This window comes from Xiphophorus maculatus, chromosome 23 (genome assembly GCF_002775205.1).
Source record: "Xiphophorus maculatus strain JP 163 A chromosome 23, X_maculatus-5.0-male, whole genome shotgun sequence".
Lineage (NCBI taxonomy): Eukaryota > Metazoa > Chordata > Actinopteri > Cyprinodontiformes > Poeciliidae > Xiphophorus > Xiphophorus maculatus.
In genome coordinates, this window is record NC_036465.1 from 15,765,057 (window position 1) to 15,784,215 (window position 19,159).

At 39.4% G+C, this 19,159-nt stretch overlaps 2 protein-coding genes across 2 annotated transcripts; both read right to left on the minus strand.

The window, feature by feature from the left end:
- Nucleotides 1-2,086: 2,086 nt before the first annotated feature.
- On the minus strand, nt 2,087-8,367 carry LOC111606992 (solute carrier family 43 member 3-like). Its single transcript, XM_023328664.1, has 12 exons — nt 7,830-8,367; nt 7,525-7,654; nt 6,495-6,541; nt 6,341-6,417; nt 5,379-5,471; nt 5,160-5,299; nt 4,213-4,322; nt 3,994-4,137; nt 3,727-3,834; nt 3,452-3,638; nt 2,444-2,567; nt 2,087-2,356 (listed from the first exon to the last, which is right to left on the minus strand). Exons 1-12 carry the CDS (start codon nt 8,014-8,016, stop codon nt 2,243-2,245), a joined length of 1,461 nt encoding a protein of 486 aa, XP_023184432.1. The 5' UTR covers nt 8,017-8,367; the 3' UTR covers nt 2,087-2,242.
- Nucleotides 8,368-12,450: 4,083 nt separating this feature from the next.
- LOC111606991 (solute carrier family 43 member 3-like) lies at nt 12,451-18,731 on the minus strand. Its single transcript, XM_023328663.1, has 12 exons — nt 18,194-18,731; nt 17,889-18,018; nt 16,859-16,905; nt 16,705-16,781; nt 15,743-15,835; nt 15,524-15,663; nt 14,577-14,686; nt 14,358-14,501; nt 14,091-14,198; nt 13,816-14,002; nt 12,808-12,931; nt 12,451-12,720 (listed from the first exon to the last, which is right to left on the minus strand). Exons 1-12 carry the CDS (start codon nt 18,378-18,380, stop codon nt 12,607-12,609), a joined length of 1,461 nt encoding a protein of 486 aa, XP_023184431.1. The 5' UTR covers nt 18,381-18,731; the 3' UTR covers nt 12,451-12,606.
- Between the last annotated feature and the right edge of the window lie 428 nt (nt 18,732-19,159).

A 19,159-nucleotide genomic window follows, 5' to 3' on the forward strand; every position in this document is an offset into this window, starting at 1 on the left:
ATAAAATGTCCCCTTTTGACCCTTTACACATTTTAACACAGTATGTCTATATGTCTCCATGTTTAACATAAAAACACTGAAATAATGACACTCCACATAATGGACAAAAACACGACGTCAACGTGATAAAAAGAAATGTTTTTCTGGTCAGAAGGAAATAAATCTGCTGTGCAGCCAGCAGAGGGCAGAGATGTTTCCTCTCTGATGTAGCCGTTCAAATCTATGCTGAGTAACTTTTATACTGAACACGTTGTTATTACGGTCACTGCAATGGTCCTTAATCTGTTTCATAATAAAAAATAAACGCATTTTCCCTTTCAGCAATAAATGGCACATATTAGGCATCAAACAACAAACGTACAACAAATTTGTTTAAGTAAAACGTATGACTGACCTACGCAGAAAAACAATGAATGACCTACGCAGAATATCTGTGCAAAAAAGAAAAAAAAGAGTTACTTCAAGCATCAGATGACTGAGTAAACACATAAAAAGGTTGTTGGAATGAAGTGAAACTTGCAAAAGGTAAAGGAGAGAAACAGACGTTCACTTTTTTAGTAGATTAGATTAGATTAGATAGCATTTATTGTCATTGAACAGAATTCAACGAAATTTCCATTGCAGCTCCCGTGCAAAAGGTCAAATATATACAGTATAAATAAGCAAACACACAATAATAATAATAACAATATATACAACTAAATTAACTAAAGGCACTCAACCACACCAAAGAAGTAGCAGCAGGTCCAATTATGGCAAAATGCAGATGATGTGACAGTGCAAAGTGCAGAACAATATGGCTGTGTGGGGGTGGGGGATATGTATGTGTGACTGCGAGGTTATGATATGTGTGGGAGGGGGGGACGGCAGGGAGTAATGGCTCTGACGGCTGTGGGGAAGAAACTGTTTCTCAGTCTATTTGTTGTAGTCCGTATATTCCTGTACCGCTTGCCTGATGGCAGCGGCACAAACAGTCTGTGGCCCGGGTGGCTGGAATCCATGGCTATGGATCCAGCTCTCTTCTTGACCCGGTCTGTGTAAATGGAGTCCAGGTCTGGGAGGGGGCATCCCACAATGCCTTGTGCTGTTCTCACCACCCGTGTCAGTTGTTTCCTCTCCAGTGCTGTGCAGCTACCATACCACACAGTACAGTAGATCTACCTTCTCCCTCTTAATCTAAAATCCCTTTTTCTTGATCTGACAGGGAGTCTCTACTTGTATACATGCATCTTTGCTTGTTTAAGAATTTGTTTGAAATGCAAAAACAAGATGCTATCAGCAGGATTGTCATTCCACATTATTCCTGATTTATGGAGGTTGACATTGAATTTGTGACAAAAGACCTGCTGGACCAAAACTCTACGTTTTCCTTAGTTGTATTTATTTACCATAGGGCATCTGATATGCTGACTGCATAAGCATAATTTTTAATGTCATTATCCCAGAGTGTAGAAGAACATTACGCTACCAGATTATGAGATTATTCATGGATGGCAGGTTTTAAGCCAAATGCCATCTGTGAAAAGGTTGCTTTTACCCTAGAAGAGGACAGCAAGTTATTTATCTACATGCAAGGCTTTAATTATTTAGAATTAGTTATGCATGCTTTCCATCCCTCAACTGTGACATCATATATCTAAATGCCGCTAAACTAAGTAGTGAAACATGATCATATTTGTGCAAAGGCCCTAACAGGTTGAGTGTGTGGATAAAATACAAGCCCTGTATTATACACAGATCTTTTAGAGCTGCATGAGACGGTAGACTTTGGTCTGGAATTAGCTGGTTGCTCCTGAGATTTCAGATCGGCACAGCTTGACAGTGTGACTGTGAGGATTTGTAATTTTATGCCCGTGTGGGACACTTAGGACTATCTATATAAAGAACTCTGGTTTAAGGTGAAACTGTAAAATGATCACAAAATTTACTGAAAATAAAGTTCTTTTAGCTTCTAGTCAAGAAATGATACTCGGGGGCGTGCTGTGGTGGCGCAGGGGGTTAGCACGCCCCACGTTTGGAGGCCTTAGTCCTCGACGCGGACGACTCCCGGTCCCGACGACCTTTGCAACATGTCTTCCCCCCTCTCCTCACCCTCCTTCCTGTCTGCCTACTGTAGAAAAAATACGAGCCACTAGCGCTGCAAAAACTCTTCGGAGAAAAAAAAAGAAAAAAAAAAGAAATGATACTCGACCACCATGGTGGAAAGCTTTAAAGAGAAATCACCATCCTCGTTTTGCACTCTTTAAGATGAGGCTTTGCTCTTTGCTCTCTCAGAGGCGAGATTTCGACAATGCATGTAGACGAAGACGGGATGTATGAAGGCTAACACGCTGAGCAGCGTCAGGCCGACGTTCACCTGCACACACATGAAGAGGGGAGGCCGTGAGAGGAGGGTTCATAGCTGAATTAGCATACAGCTGGTACAGATAAAAACTGTGCTCACGTATAAAGGATCTCCACCCAGAGGTCCTTTCACCAGAGCAAAGCAGGGATACTGCAGCAGAGAAAACACTGCAGACAGAACCATGACCAGACCGTACAGCTTCCCAAAGTGGCAAGATGGAAACCTACAAAGATGCAACAAATTAGCCGTAAACATACATGATCAATTAAACTCAACAAAACCAGCACCAAATAAAGATCCTTCAAGGAGAAATCTAACTGGGCTCTGAGGCCAAAAGCTTTATCAGCAGGAGGGATTCCTGTAAACTAACGCGTTAATGCAATCAGCTGGACTTCCTTAGATAAACTTTAAACAATCTGGATTAGATCATCAACTGACTACAAGTGCCTTTCAGATTGAACTGTGCTGTTTGTTACTTAATCTAAACATGATAACATGGTTAGGACAGAATCAGTTTCAGGTAAGAACTGAAACTGTCTTGTAAAATGCTTTGAGATTACATTTGTTTTGAATTTCTGCCGTTTAAATGAACTGAACAAAAATTGGACTTGGATACCAATAAAAAGCTCGGCTGTCAGAATAAAAATAACATTTAAACTTTAAGATATTGAACATATTTTTCATTAAATCCTCATTGCTGTAGTAAAAATGTTTTTATAGGTTTGATGTAATGTTTCAATTATATGTGGAAAATCATAATTTTTACCAGATTAAAGGCTTGAAAACATGAGCCTTTTAATGCCCATATAATGTGTTTCATTTATGAGCAACTGAAGTAAATAAACTTTTAAATGTCATTCTAATTTATTGAATATGAATGTAGAGGTACACTAAGCATACACATTTTATATAGTGTATTATTCTCTTGGCATTAAAAACAGGATTAAATAAACACAAAATATTTCAGTTTCTTAATGTCACTGAATACAAGAAGCCAATCACAAACTACAAAATGTTTGTGGTTTCACTGTCAAACCATATTTATGCAAAATGACTTAAAATTAAGTCTAGCACCATGACAATTTCTGCAAATGCATCCATACTCACGCCACGCTGATGAAGGCTGCGTTGCCGCCGTAGAGGAAGGAGCGGTTCAGCACCTGCAGGATGAAGGTGAGGTACTGAAGTGGCAGGGAGGGGATGGAGGCACACAGAGAGAACAAGACGCACTGCAGCGCAGTCAGGAATAAAGAAAGCACAGACGCCCGCAGGTCGGCCTCATGCTCCGTCTCTCCTACAAGCATTGACAATCACGTGTAAATATATCACAGCATGGCTCCTTGTCTTTCCTGAGCTTCTCCTGTAAATGTCCAGCAGGTTACCGGCAGCCCGAGGTTTCCCCCTGTGTCTGTCCATGATGAGGCCGTTCCAGGGAGCGCACAGCACAGCGCACAGCTGGGTGAAAGCAAAGGCGTTGGTGTACTGGCTCACTGCACAGATACATGCACATACAAAAATATGGTCAGCAAACAATGTTTTGATAGGAATCCCACAGGTTGAGTTGACTGCAAAGTAGCAGCAAAACCTTCAAAAACGCAGCATATTGACTCAAATAATAATTTTTCTGATAAGAGCAAGGAAGGCGTCACCCAGAGAGGAATCTCCGTCTGTCAGCCTGAGCAGCATGGGGTTGAGGGTCCCGATGAACAGGAAGTGCCTGAGCTGCATCACCGACAGCCAGAGCAGGTGGCCCACAAAGAACCTGGACAGCAAACACTCTCGGAAAGTCTTCTCTGAGAGGAACAAACACTCAATAAACCCAGAGAAGACGGACCAGGAGCCAAAGCACAGAAAGACGGATTACAAACCTTGTTTTAGAGGGACGTCCTTTGTAAACGGTGTGTCCTCTGCTCCTGTAAGTGCACAGCTGTTTGCAGTCACCTCACTGCTCATAGTCTCTAATGGACCACAAGAAACCCTGCAAATAAATTAAAAACAAGTCAAACATGAAAGTCAGTCATAATTTCAGTTTTATCTTTCGTAAACATGTATTTTTGTGTTTACTAGCCTGAAGATGTTCAGAGACATATTGACCCACAACCACCACAATTTGTTTGGTTTTGTCTAGTTATTCCTAAGTTATTTTTAACTTAGGAATCCAGAAATCTTTAATTCATAACTTTATACTTTGCTAACTATTTGAAATGTCTTTCAATCATTGGACTGGTTACATATTTGAAAAGACTGACTCACAATAGAGCTTGAGTTATGTATGAAGAGTTTGAGAAAATAAATAGTTTATCATTGTTTGTCTAACAGTAGCCCTGTACGGCAATAACACAAAGTCTTACCAAGTATTTTTGTCTAGTGTGCAAAAATACTAGACAAAAATATAAGTTAGTTGGTCTTGAAATAAGACCAACTAACTTAAAAGTTTGTTTTAAGTCAATAATTCTTGGACATAGATTAAAAAAGTACTAGTTCCACAGACATTTGTTTTTTTTAACTAAAAACTGAAAAAACATGTCATGAGTTCTTCTTTTAGTATAAAAAAAGTTTTCACTCTAAATAACTTTGAGAAATATACAGAAATAGATCGGTCCATGCAGAGGTAAAGGCACTTTCATGTCTGTCAAACAAGTAATCTAATTAATGTACAAAAAAATAAAGTCATTTTAAAGAGATTAAAATGAAGCTAAACAAATCGCATTTCGGTCACAGTTAAAGATGCAGTTAAATAGAGTTATTATGCCAGTAGTAAAAGAAGACTTCTAAAGTGGCTTAACGTTGCTACACCCAGGAGGTTTGTTCGCACCCGTACGCGTAGCGATCAGGCAGTGGGTGAGGAATGAAGGTTCTGGGCAGCAGGAAGAACGTCCTGAGGATGTGGACGACGCTGCAGGCCGACAGAAAGAGGAAGGAAGTGCGGAGAGAGACGCCAGACTCATGTAACAACTGCAGAGACAAGAAGACTTAGTGGCATCCGTGAGCTCTTTACTCTTGTACAAAATCGTACTTTCTGAATGTTTGTCACCTTAATGATGAGGAAGAGTGCTGAGGAAGAATCAAAAGCTCCATTATAAAGATTGATTATGGTAGAGCGACGTGAGTCAAACAGGTTTCCAATCTTCAGGAGGCAAAACAGATCAATATCATATTGAAGCTTTTGTACATGATAAAACTTGAACTCAAAGGAAACTGAACTGCATTTTGAAGAGTTGAACTTAGGGATACGATTAGGAGACGACACACAATGCCATCTTTCACTAAGCATCAATTCCTCCTGAGGCGACTGGTGGTCTGTCTACACAAGATCATAAGCCTGATGTTACAAAATTCGCCAGAAAACTTACCAAAAGACAAACATTTCTTTGGAAAGTGGATCATGGAAGAAGTTAATAAGTGATCCTGGTCATGTGTTTTTTCTCTAGCTTCCTTTAGGGGATCATTTACTGACAATAAAACTATTTTAGACAAAAAATTAGTCAGAGAAAGGACTTTAAGTTGCACCTTTTCCTAAAATTAAAAGTAGATTATCTTACCGTTAGCCTTTATAGACCTGCCATAGTAAATATGCACAGCACTGCACGACATTTTGGGTTAATAATATATTCCAAGCACTCTTCAAAGTCTGGAAAGTGTTTTTAGTCGTGCATTGTCTTTATTTGCACTCATCACCCCTGGAGCCAGAAGGTCATGGCCTGGCCAACATCTGTTTTGCCTGTGAATGAAGCCCTTCCACTAAAAACCTCTAAAAAGTTTCAAATCAAGTCCTCTCATCTGACTTTCTGCGAAAATTTAGCGCTAAGCATAATGAACAAACGTATACTATCCTCAGGCAAACAGATGTGCCTAACACTTTCACAGAGTTAGAAGATGCCATTCAAGCAACGAAAGCTTCACTCACAGCCTGCGCTTTTTGAACTGCTGCACAGTCATTCCTGATCTTTCAAGAAAAAATATTGTGCTGACAGACATGTATAAAACCCAACGTACCTGCATGTTTGTGATCAGAAATAAAATGCCTCCCACAGCCAAAAGGGGGAGAGCTAGGAAGAGCAGGAAAGACAGAGCTGATGGAAAGGAGAAAAAGATAAGAAAGAGACGCAGTAGCTTGTTTAAGCTGGTAGAAATTATCATTGTTTCTCACCCGGCGAAGAGAGCGCCACCATCAGGGAGCCAGTGGTGTAAAGAAATCTGTTGAGAGATGGGGCTGTCTTAGAATAAGCGAAACAGAACAGATTATAATTTTTCTTCCTTTTTCAAATGGATGATCCCAAATGAATCGATTTCACATCATATCTTGTCCTTGTCAGAAAATGTTGGAGTGGAAAAGACACAGCAGGAGAAAAGATCTGTGATGTTTTGATCCAGCTGCAAGCAACAGTCTGAGCGTCTGAGTCTACCTTTAATTTGTTTTTGTCAACATATTTACTTGAAACAAAGAAGAATATTGTCTGTGCAAACCAGAACCTGGTATTTTCACACATGTTCAGGTTGCTTTGAAGTATTATTCAGAAAATCATCTATTAAGTATAATTTATAGAAATGAGAAGATTCACCAAGTCCTGTTGAAAAATAAAAAATAAAAAATCACACCATTAATTGCATTTAAGACCCTTGACAAAGAGTGACTCCACTATGAAAAACACATAGATGCACTTTGCTCTACTCAGCAATCCCTATGAACAATCTCATGCTTTGTGTTGTTTAACCTGACATTTTCCAACCTCACATCAACATTATGCTACATGGTAAATGGACTTGGATCTAAATGGATTTGAGTTTGGCATAAAGTTGAAGATTGCTGTCTTTCAGCAACATTAATCTGCTCCAAAGATCAGAGAACAAACTGACGGTTGTCATGTCAACAAAACTCTAAAGTCTTCTGCAGTTTCTTTCTAGAATTACCCTGAATTTAACTCCACATATTTTCATAGAAAGTTTGTTCAGCTTCCCAACATCCCACAGCAACATCTTGTTTCACCATGATGTCTTCAGATTGTTGTGCACAGAGGTTTCTAACAAACCAGAACATCTGTATTTAAACTGAGACAATTTGATAAAGTCCCAATTGACTAAAGTTAGTCACTGTAAGTCTCTAAATGGATGAAAGTTTTAGAGGAGCATGCAGCAAACAAATGCATATCCCCGTGGTTTATAAACACAGTTTTACTCACATTGCCAAGAGTCGAGCCACTGTGGTACCAAAGTGATCAAAAAGGAAGCCGTTGGGCAGCGCGAAAAAGTTGTTTATAAAAGAGGTGATGGTGAAAATAAGTGAAAACTGCTCATCTTGTGCACTGCAGTCTGTTGGTAATGCAGAGAAAGACATAAACAAGAAGACAGCGGTGTATTTAGATGCATAATTGATAAACAGGTTATGCAATAATTTTGAAAACAATGCAGTAACATTTACAGTTAAAGCTTAAAATTGAGCAAATTGTGACGAATAAACCAGCAGCAGTGGAAACATCAAGCTGACCTAATATCTGAGTGCCATTGACTCCTGTTGTGTTAAAGCACAGAGAGCTGAAGTAGCCGTCCTCCTTGAGGACAAAAACAAGAGAAGCCCATCCGAACACGACCCCGGCGAAGCACAGACACTCCACCAGGCCCGTAACGAAGGTGAGGCAGCGTCGCACCGACAACTTGTTCTCCAACACCTGCATGCTCACTCAGATACAACTATCAGCAGCAATAACAAACAAACTCTTTCACACAAGCAGTTTTAGTTTCTGCACCTGCCTCCTAACAACCAAGAGAAGAGAAAATGTCTTTACTTTGCTGGTTTCCTTAAAGAGAATAAAGGTTTGAACAAGTTTATGACACAGATGATGAAGAAGCACAGCAGAGCTAACGTTTTAAAGCAATATTATAAGATAGAACAGAAAATATCTGCTGTGAGCCTGCAGGGAATGCTGCAGAAACACACATTTCAGTGACAAAAACTAACAGTTAATATCACAGATATATGCAGAATTAACCATTTTGCATTGCAAATGCATGGAAACCTGCAAAAACAAACAAACCTTTGTCAAGTTGCAGTTTTCTGAGAGGGTTGCCACAGCTCAAGATTGCCTCCCTTAATACTTTCAGGAAGAACAGATTCTTTCTCGGGTCAAGCAGTCCTCCTTTATGTAGAGCAGCTCTTCCCTCCTCTTCCTCATCCCACAGTTTCCTCCCTCTTCTCTTTCCCCTGTCTTCTTCTTCTCCCTCTGAAAAAGCCTCATCCTCGGGGTGTTAGTCTCTGAGTAGAATAATCTTTCCTGTTTAAAGTCACACAGCAGATGCTGCAAGGTCTGGACGGGCAGTTTCTGTCACAGCGTCATGTGATGGAGACACTATGGATATAGAGGCAGATGGAAATGCTGATAGGTCTTATCAGTATTTAAAATGTGGCTGCCATTAAAGATAATGAAACTTTGACTGTGTTAACAAGAATTTGATCCATTTGAATTTGAGTGAAGTTGAAGAGCTTTGGTATGTCAAATGAAGGTTTGGAAAGGTGACAACAAAAGCCAAAGGATGGAACGGTTAGGAGGCACAAACATTAACCTAAATTGGAAAATACCACAAGACGGAATGTGACTGAAATGATAATGAGCCTAAATGTCAGTGGGATTGTTGATTAATATTTTCTCAAACCGAGTTAATTATGTCCGAATGGCTTTAATTCTCTTTAACCCTGAAGGCCTAGATAGAGCAGGCCTGAGAGCAGAACAGAGAGAAAGAAATTAAAAATATATGTTTGAGTTATATGGATTATACGTCATGGTTGCAAGTGATGATGCAGAAAACTGACTTATGTTTAAGTCAGTAAGTTGATTTATGACTGCAGATAGGTTACTTACCAAAACTAAGACAAGTCCCATCATAAATCAAAGAGCCTGGTGCTGTTTGTCGTTCCACTGTGCCTTTAATTAACTGATTTATTAATAATCTGTTTTACAAAATGCTTCATGAGAATCACTTTAAAACTGTACATTTATCTAAACCTTTCTGTTGTAACTTACTCATTCCTCTGAAGTGGCTGCAAATCTCTCATTTTTGCAATTCATAATATCTCTACATTGGTATGTATCACTTTAAAATGAAAAACTGCCAGAAAATGTAAAAAAGAAATAAAAAAAAATTTGAACGATTTATCATCTCTTGTCCAGCTCCCTTTATTTTTCTAAAACCAACACACAACCAGAGCTATGCTGTGGTCTGATGAAACTAAAATTTTAGCGTTTGACCAAACTGACCATCTTTTCAAACAGAAAGAAAATGCAGCAGCTTGCAGACCTGAGAACATCATTTAAGTGACGGTATCAAGTTAAAGGATGATTTTCTGCAGGCGGGACTAATATTTTTCACAAAAAAAGATGGCATCCATTTAAAAAAAAGTAGTGGGGAAATTGCAAAGCAACAACTCAAAATATACAACAAAAAAGTAATTAGATAGACAAAATTCCTGAGGTTGCAGCAGTATTAATCAACAAAGTGTCCTAAGGAAATTAATGTCAGTCAATATTGCAGTTTCAATACTTTACAATTCCTCCTTTTGAAATGTAAGACTAATCCAGTTGCACATTTATCAAAGTTAAATGCATTTTTGGAAAACTCTCAGATTAACTCAGAAAAACAAACATTTTGATAACTGAAATGTATCAGGTTTTTATTCAGGATGGATTTTTGTACGTAAAAACGTGTCTGTACAATTGATAAGATAAGATAGATAAATCTTTATTGTCATTGTCACAAGGACAACGAAATTCAAAGGGTGCCATCAGTCGGTGCACATGCCCAAAAACAAAAAATAACTGTCTCACAATTGCACTTTTTTTCACAACCTGTAGGTGGCAGTTGACCTCAGTTTAACAAAAGCAACAGAATGTGAAGAACATTAATTCCCTTCATCACACATTTAATCAAAAGCTACATTTTGTTCAGCAATGTTATATCCATATCAATATTTATCAATATCTCCTTAAAAAATACTAATCAGCTTTAGTTTGGCACTTTCCCTCGGAATATAAAATGTCCCCTTTTGACCCTTTACACATTTTAACACAGTATGTCTATATGTCTCCATGTTTAACATAAAAACACTGAAATAATGACACTCCACATAATGGACAAAAACACGACGTCAACGTGATAAAAAGAAATGTTTTTCTGGTCAGAAGGAAATAAATCTGCTGTGCAGCCAGCAGAGGGCAGAGATGTTTCCTCTCTGATGTAGCCGTTCAAATCTATGCTGAGTAACTTTTATACTGAACACGTTGTTATTACGGTCACTGCAATGGTCCTTAATCTGTTTCATAATAAAAAATAAACGCATTTTCCCTTTCAGCAATAAATGGCACATATTAGGCATCAAACAACAAACGTACAACAAATTTGTTTAAGTAAAACGTATGACTGACCTACGCAGAAAAACAATGAATGACCTACGCAGAATATCTGTGCAAAAAAGAAAAAAAAGAGTTACTTCAAGCATCAGATGACTGAGTAAACACATAAAAAGGTTGTTGGAATGAAGTGAAACTTGCAAAAGGTAAAGGAGAGAAACAGACGTTCACTTTTTTAGTAGATTAGATTAGATTAGATAGCATTTATTGTCATTGAACAGAATTCAACGAAATTTCCATTGCAGCTCCCGTGCAAAAGGTCAAATATATACAGTATAAATAAGCAAACACACAATAATAATAATAACAATATATACAACTAAATTAACTAAAGGCACTCAACCACACCAAAGAAGTAGCAGCAGGTCCAATTATGGCAAAATGCAGATGATGTGACAGTGCAAAGTGCAGAACAATATGGCTGTGTGGGGGTGGGGGATATGTATGTGTGACTGCGAGGTTATGATATGTGTGGGAGGGGGGGACGGCAGGGAGTAATGGCTCTGACGGCTGTGGGGAAGAAACTGTTTCTCAGTCTATTTGTTGTAGTCCGTATATTCCTGTACCGCTTGCCTGATGGCAGCGGCACAAACAGTCTGTGGCCCGGGTGGCTGGAATCCATGGCTATGGATCCAGCTCTCTTCTTGACCCGGTCTGTGTAAATGGAGTCCAGGTCTGGGAGGGGGCATCCCACAATGCCTTGTGCTGTTCTCACCACCCGTGTCAGTTGTTTCCTCTCCAGTGCTGTGCAGCTACCATACCACACAGTACAGTAGATCTACCTTCTCCCTCTTAATCTAAAATCCCTTTTTCTTGATCTGACAGGGAGTCTCTACTTGTATACATGCATCTTTGCTTGTTTAAGAATTTGTTTGAAATGCAAAAACAAGATGCTATCAGCAGGATTGTCATTCCACATTATTCCTGATTTATGGAGGTTGACATTGAATTTGTGACAAAAGACCTGCTGGACCAAAACTCTACGTTTTCCTTAGTTGTATTTATTTACCATAGGGCATCTGATATGCTGACTGCATAAGCATAATTTTTAATGTCATTATCCCAGAGTGTAGAAGAACATTACGCTACCAGATTATGAGATTATTCATGGATGGCAGGTTTTAAGCCAAATGCCATCTGTGAAAAGGTTGCTTTTACCCTAGAAGAGGACAGCAAGTTATTTATCTACATGCAAGGCTTTAATTATTTAGAATTAGTTATGCATGCTTTCCATCCCTCAACTGTGACATCATATATCTAAATGCCGCTAAACTAAGTAGTGAAACATGATCATATTTGTGCAAAGGCCCTAACAGGTTGAGTGTGTGGATAAAATACAAGCCCTGTATTATACACAGATCTTTTAGAGCTGCATGAGACGGTAGACTTTGGTCTGGAATTAGCTGGTTGCTCCTGAGATTTCAGATCGGCACAACTCGACAGTGTGACTGTGAGGATTTGTAATTTTATGCCCGTGTGGGACACTTAGGACTATCTATATAAAGAACTCTGGTTTAAGGTGAAACTGTAAAATGATCACAAAATTTACTGAAAATAAAGTTCTTTTAGCTTCTAGTCAAGAAATGATACTCGGGGGCGTGCTGTGGTGGCGCAGGGGGTTAGCACGCCCCACGTTTGGAGGCCTTAGTCCTCGACGCGGACGACTCCCGGTCCCGACGACCTTTGCAACATGTCTTCCCCCCTCTCCTCACCCTCCTTCCTGTCTGCCTACTGTAGAAAAAATACGAGCCACTAGCGCTGCAAAAACTCTTCGGAGAAAAAAAAAGAAAAAAAAAAGAAATGATACTCGACCACCATGGTGGAAAGCTTTAAAGAGAAATCACCATCCTCGTTTTGCACTCTTTAAGATGAGGCTTTGCTCTTTGCTCTCTCAGAGGCGAGATTTCGACAATGCATGTAGACGAAGACGGGATGTATGAAGGCTAACACGCTGAGCAGCGTCAGGCCGACGTTCACCTGCACACACATGAAGAGGGGAGGCCGTGAGAGGAGGGTTCATAGCTGAATTAGCATACAGCTGGTACAGATAAAAACTGTGCTCACGTATAAAGGATCTCCACCCAGAGGTCCTTTCACCAGAGCAAAGCAGGGATACTGCAGCAGAGAAAACACTGCAGACAGAACCATGACCAGACCGTACAGCTTCCCAAAGTGGCAAGATGGAAACCTACAAAGATGCAACAAATTAGCCGTAAACATACATGATCAATTAAACTCAACAAAACCAGCACCAAATAAAGATCCTTCAAGGAGAAATCTAACTGGGCTCTGAGGCCAAAAGCTTTATCAGCAGGAGGGATTCCTGTAAACTAACGCGTTAATGCAATCAGCTGGACTTCCTTAGATAAACTTTAAACAATCTGGATTAGATCATCAACTGACTACAAGTGCCTTTCAGATTGAACTGTGCTGTTTGTTACTTAATCTAAACATGATAACATGGTTAGGACAGAATCAGTTTCAGGTAAGAACTGAAACTGTCTTGTAAAATGCTTTGAGATTACATTTGTTTTGAATTTCTGCCGTTTAAATGAACTGAACAAAAATTGGACTTGGATACCAATAAAAAGCTCGGCTGTCAGAATAAAAATAACATTTAAACTTTAAGATATTGAACATATTTTTCATTAAATCCTCATTGCTGTAGTAAAAATGTTTTTATAGGTTTGATGTAATGTTTCAATTATATGTGGAAAATCATAATTTTTACCAGATTAAAGGCTTGAAAACATGAGCCTTTTAATGCCCATATAATGTGTTTCATTTATGAGCAACTGAAGTAAATAAACTTTTAAATGTCATTCTAATTTATTGAATATGAATGTAGAGGTACACTAAGCATACACATTTTATATAGTGTATTATTCTCTTGGCATTAAAAACAGGATTAAATAAACACAAAATATTTCAGTTTCTTAATGTCACTGAATACAAGAAGCCAATCACAAACTACAAAATGTTTGTGGTTTCACTGTCAAACCATATTTATGCAAAATGACTTAAAATTAAGTCTAGCACCATGACAATTTCTGCAAATGCATCCATACTCACGCCACGCTGATGAAGGCTGCGTTGCCGCCGTAGAGGAAGGAGCGGTTCAGCACCTGCAGGATGAAGGTGAGGTACTGAAGTGGCAGGGAGGGGATGGAGGCACACAGAGAGAACAAGACGCACTGCAGCGCAGTCAGGAATAAAGAAAGCACAGACGCCCGCAGGTCGGCCTCATGCTCCGTCTCTCCTACAAGCATTGACAATCACGTGTAAATATATCACAGCATGGCTCCTTGTCTTTCCTGAGCTTCTCCTGTAAATGTCCAGCAGGTTACCGGCAGCCCGAGGTTTCCCCCTGTGTCTGTCCATGATGAGGCCGTTCCAGGGAGCGCACAGCACAGCGCACAGCTGGGTGAAAGCAAAGGCGTTGGTGTACTGGCTCACTGCACAGATACATGCACATACAAAAATATGGTCAGCAAACAATGTTTTGATAGGAATCCCACAGGTTGAGTTGACTGCAAAGTAGCAGCAAAACCTTCAAAAACGCAGCATATTGACTCAAATAATAATTTTTCTGATAAGAGCAAGGAAGGCGTCACCCAGAGAGGAATCTCCGTCTGTCAGCCTGAGCAGCATGGGGTTGAGGGTCCCGATGAACAGGAAGTGCCTGAGCTGCATCACCGACAGCCAGAGCAGGTGGCCCACAAAGAACCTGGACAGCAAACACTCTCGGAAAGTCTTCTCTGAGAGGAACAAACACTCAATAAACCCAGAGAAGACGGACCAGGAGCCAAAGCACAGAAAGACGGATTACAAACCTTGTTTTAGAGGGACGTCCTTTGTAAACGGTGTGTCCTCTGCTCCTGTAAGTGCACAGCTGTTTGCAGTCACCTCACTGCTCATAGTCTCTAATGGACCACAAGAAACCCTGCAAATAAATTAAAAACAAGTCAAACATGAAAGTCAGTCATAATTTCAGTTTTATCTTTCGTAAACATGTATTTTTGTGTTTACTAGCCTGAAGATGTTCAGAGACATATTGACCCACAACCACCACAATTTGTTTGGTTTTGTCTAGTTATTCCTAAGTTATTTTTAACTTAGGAATCCAGAAATCTTTAATTCATAACTTTATACTTTGCTAACTATTTGAAATGTCTTTCAATCATTGGACTGGTTACATATTTGAAAAGACTGACTCACAATAGAGCTTGAGTTATGTATGAAGAGTTTGAGAAAATAAATAGTTTATCATTGTTTGTCTAACAGTAGCCCTGTACGGCAATAACACAAAGTCTTACCAAGTATTTTTGTCTAGTGTGCAAAAATACTAGACAAAAATATAAGTTAGTTGGTCTTGAAATAAGACCAACTAACTTAAAAGTTTGTTTTAAGTCAATAATTCTTGGACATAGATTAAAAAAGTACTAGTTCCACAGACATTTGTTTTTTTTAACTAAAAACTGAAAAAACATGTCATGAGTTCTTCTTTTAGTATAAAAAAAGTTTTCACTCTAAATAACTTTGAGAAATATACAGAAATAGATCGGTCCATGCAGAGGTAAAGGCACTTTCATGTCTGTCAAACAAGTAATCTAATTAATGTACAAAAAAATAAAGTCATTTTAAAGAGATTAAAATGAAGCTAAACAAATCGCATTTCGGTCACAGTTAAAGATGCAGTTAAATAGAGTTATTATGCCAGTAGTAAAAGAAGACTTCTAAAGTGGCTTAACGTTGCTACACCCAGGAGGTTTGTTCGCACCCGTACGCGTAGCGATCAGGCAGTGGGTGAGGAATGAAGGTTCTGGGCAGCAGGAAGAACGTCCTGAGGATGTGGACGACGCTGCAGGCCGACAGAAAGAGGAAGGAAGTGCGGAGAGAGACGCCAGACTCATGTAACAACTGCAGAGACAAGAAGACTTAGTGGCATCCGTGAGCTCTTTACTCTTGTACAAAATCGTACTTTCTGAATGTTTGTCACCTTAATGATGAGGAAGAGTGCTGAGGAAGAATCAAAAGCTCCATTATAAAGATTGATTATGGTAGAGCGACGTGAGTCAAACAGGTTTCCAATCTTCAGGAGGCAAAACAGATCAATATCATATTGAAGCTTTTGTACATGATAAAACTTGAACTCAAAGGAAACTGAACTGCATTTTGAAGAGTTGAACTTAGGGATACGATTAGGAGACGACACACAATGCCATCTTTCACTAAGCATCAATTCCTCCTGAGGCGACTGGTGGTCTGTCTACACAAGATCATAAGCCTGATGTTACAAAATTCGCCAGAAAACTTACCAAAAGACAAACATTTCTTTGGAAAGTGGATCATGGAAGAAGTTAATAAGTGATCCTGGTCATGTGTTTTTTCTCTAGCTTCCTTTAGGGGATCATTTACTGACAATAAAACTATTTTAGACAAAAAATTAGTCAGAGAAAGGACTTTAAGTTGCACCTTTTCCTAAAATTAAAAGTAGATTATCTTACCGTTAGCCTTTATAGACCTGCCATAGTAAATATGCACAGCACTGCACGACATTTTGGGTTAATAATATATTCCAAGCACTCTTCAAAGTCTGGAAAGTGTTTTTAGTCGTGCATTGTCTTTATTTGCACTCATCACCCCTGGAGCCAGAAGGTCATGGCCTGGCCAACATCTGTTTTGCCTGTGAATGAAGCCCTTCCACTAAAAACCTCTAAAAAGTTTCAAATCAAGTCCTCTCATCTGACTTTCTGCGAAAATTTAGCGCTAAGCATAATGAACAAACGTATACTATCCTCAGGCAAACAGATGTGCCTAACACTTTCACAGAGTTAGAAGATGCCATTCAAGCAACGAAAGCTTCACTCACAGCCTGCGCTTTTTGAACTGCTGCACAGTCATTCCTGATCTTTCAAGAAAAAATATTGTGCTGACAGACATGTATAAAACCCAACGTACCTGCATGTTTGTGATCAGAAATAAAATGCCTCCCACAGCCAAAAGGGGGAGAGCTAGGAAGAGCAGGAAAGACAGAGCTGATGGAAAGGAGAAAAAGATAAGAAAGAGACGCAGTAGCTTGTTTAAGCTGGTAGAAATTATCATTGTTTCTCACCCGGCGAAGAGAGCGCCACCATCAGGGAGCCAGTGGTGTAAAGAAATCTGTTGAGAGATGGGGCTGTCTTAGAATAAGCGAAACAGAACAGATTATAATTTTTCTTCCTTTTTCAAATGGATGATCCCAAATGAATCGATTTCACATCATATCTTGTCCTTGTCAGAAAATGTTGGAGTGGAAAAGACACAGCAGGAGAAAAGATCTGTGATGTTTTGATCCAGCTGCAAGCAACAGTCTGAGCGTCTGAGTCTACCTTTAATTTGTTTTTGTCAACATATTTACTTGAAACAAAGAAGAATATTGTCTGTGCAAACCAGAACCTGGTATTTTCACACATGTTCAGGTTGCTTTGAAGTATTATTCAGAAAATCATCTATTAAGAATAATTTATAGAAATGAGAAGATTCACCAAGTCCTGTTGAAAAATAAAAAATAAAAAATCACACCATTAATTGCATTTAAGACCCTTGACAAAGAGTGACTCCACTATGAAAAACACATAGATGCACTTTGCTCTACTCAGCAATCCCTATGAACAATCTCATGCTTTGTGTTGTTTAACCTGACATTTTCCAACCTCACATCAACATTATGCTACATGGTAAATGGACTTGGATCTAAATGGATTTGAGTTTGGCATAAAGTTGAAGATTGCTGTCTTTCAGCAACATTAATCTGCTCCAAAGATCAGAGAACAAACTGACGGTTGTCATGTCAACAAAACTCTAAAGTCTTCTGCAGTTTCTTTCTAGAATTACCCTGAATTTAACTCCACATATTTTCATAGAAAGTTTGTTCAGCTTCCCAACATCCCACAGCAACATCTTGTTTCACCATGATGTCTTCAGATTGTTGTGCACAGAGGTTTCTAACAAACCAGAACATCTGTATTTAAACTGAGACAATTTGATAAAGTCCCAATTGACTAAAGTTAGTCACTGTAAGTCTCTAAATGGATGAAAGTTTTAGAGGAGCATGCAGCAAACAAATGCATATCCCCGTGGTTTATAAACACAGTTTTACTCACATTGCCAAGAGTCGAGCCACTGTGGTACCAAAGTGATCAAAAAGGAAGCCGTTGGGCAGCGCGAAAAAGTTGTTTATAAAAGAGGTGATGGTGAAAATAAGTGAAAACTGCTCATCTTGTGCACTGCAGTCTGTTGGTAATGCAGAGAAAGACATAAACAAGAAGACAGCGGTGTATTTAGATGCATAATTGATAAACAGGTTATGCAATAATTTTGAAAACAATGCAGTAACATTTACAGTTAAAGCTTAAAATTGAGCAAATTGTGACGAATAAACCAGCAGCAGTGGAAACATCAAGCTGACCTAATATCTGAGTGCCATTGACTCCTGTTGTGTTAAAGCACAGAGAGCTGAAGTAGCCGTCCTCCTTGAGGACAAAAACAAGAGAAGCCCATCCGAACACGACCCCGGCGAAGCACAGACACTCCACCAGGCCCGTAACGAAGGTGAGGCAGCGTCGCACCGACAACTTGTTCTCCAACACCTGCATGCTCACTCAGATACAACTATCAGCAGCAATAACAAACAAACTCTTTCACACAAGCAGTTTTAGTTTCTGCACCTGCCTCCTAACAACCAAGAGAAGAGAAAATGTCTTTACTTTGCTGGTTTCCTTAAAGAGAATAAAGGTTTGAACAAGTTTATGACACAGATGATGAAGAAGCACAGCAGAGCTAACGTTTTAAAGCAATATTATAAGATAGAACAGAAAATATCTGCTGTGAGCCTGCAGGGAATGCTGCAGAAACACACATTTCAGTGACAAAAACTAACAGTTAATATCACAGATATATGCAGAATTAACCATTTTGCATTGCAAATGCATGGAAACCTGCAAAAACAAACAAACCTTTGTCAAGTTGCAGTTTTCTGAGAGGGTTGCCACAGCTCAAGATTGCCTCCCTTAATACTTTCAGGAAGAACAGATTCTTTCTCGGGTCAAGCAGTCCTCCTTTATGTAGAGCAGCTCTTCCCTCCTCTTCCTCATCCCACAGTTTCCTCCCTCTTCTCTTTCCCCTGTCTTCTTCTTCTCCCTCTGAAAAAGCCTCATCCTCGGGGTGTTAGTCTCTGAGTAGAATAATCTTTCCTGTTTAAAGTCACACAGCAGATGCTGCAAGGTCTGGACGGGCAGTTTCTGTCACAGCGTCATGTGATGGAGACACTATGGATATAGAGGCAGATGGAAATGCTGATAGGTCTTATCAGTATTTAAAATGTGGCTGCCATTAAAGATAATGAAACTTTGACTGTGTTAACAAGAATTTGATC

Excerpts from the sequence above, each read along its gene's own strand:
- LOC111606992 (XM_023328664.1), bottom strand. The coding sequence starts at position 8,016 with ATGCAGGTGTTGGAGAACAAGTTGTCGGTGCGACGCTGCCTCACCTTC. Across the intron at positions 7,655-7,829 it reads CAATGGCACTCAGATATTAG|ACTGCAGTGCACAAGATGAG; the intron begins GTCAGCTTGATG and ends CATTACCAACAG. Across the intron at positions 2,357-2,443 it reads TGGGTGGAGATCCTTTATAC|GTGAACGTCGGCCTGACGCT; the intron begins GTGAGCACAGTT and ends ATGTGTGTGCAG.
- LOC111606991 (XM_023328663.1), bottom strand. The coding sequence starts at position 18,380 with ATGCAGGTGTTGGAGAACAAGTTGTCGGTGCGACGCTGCCTCACCTTC. Across the intron at positions 14,502-14,576 it reads GGACGTCCCTCTAAAACAAG|AGAAGACTTTCCGAGAGTGT; the intron begins GTTTGTAATCCG and ends TGTTCCTCTCAG. Across the intron at positions 12,932-13,815 it reads GCAGCCTTCATCAGCGTGGC|GTTTCCATCTTGCCACTTTG; the intron begins GTGAGTATGGAT and ends GCATCTTTGTAG.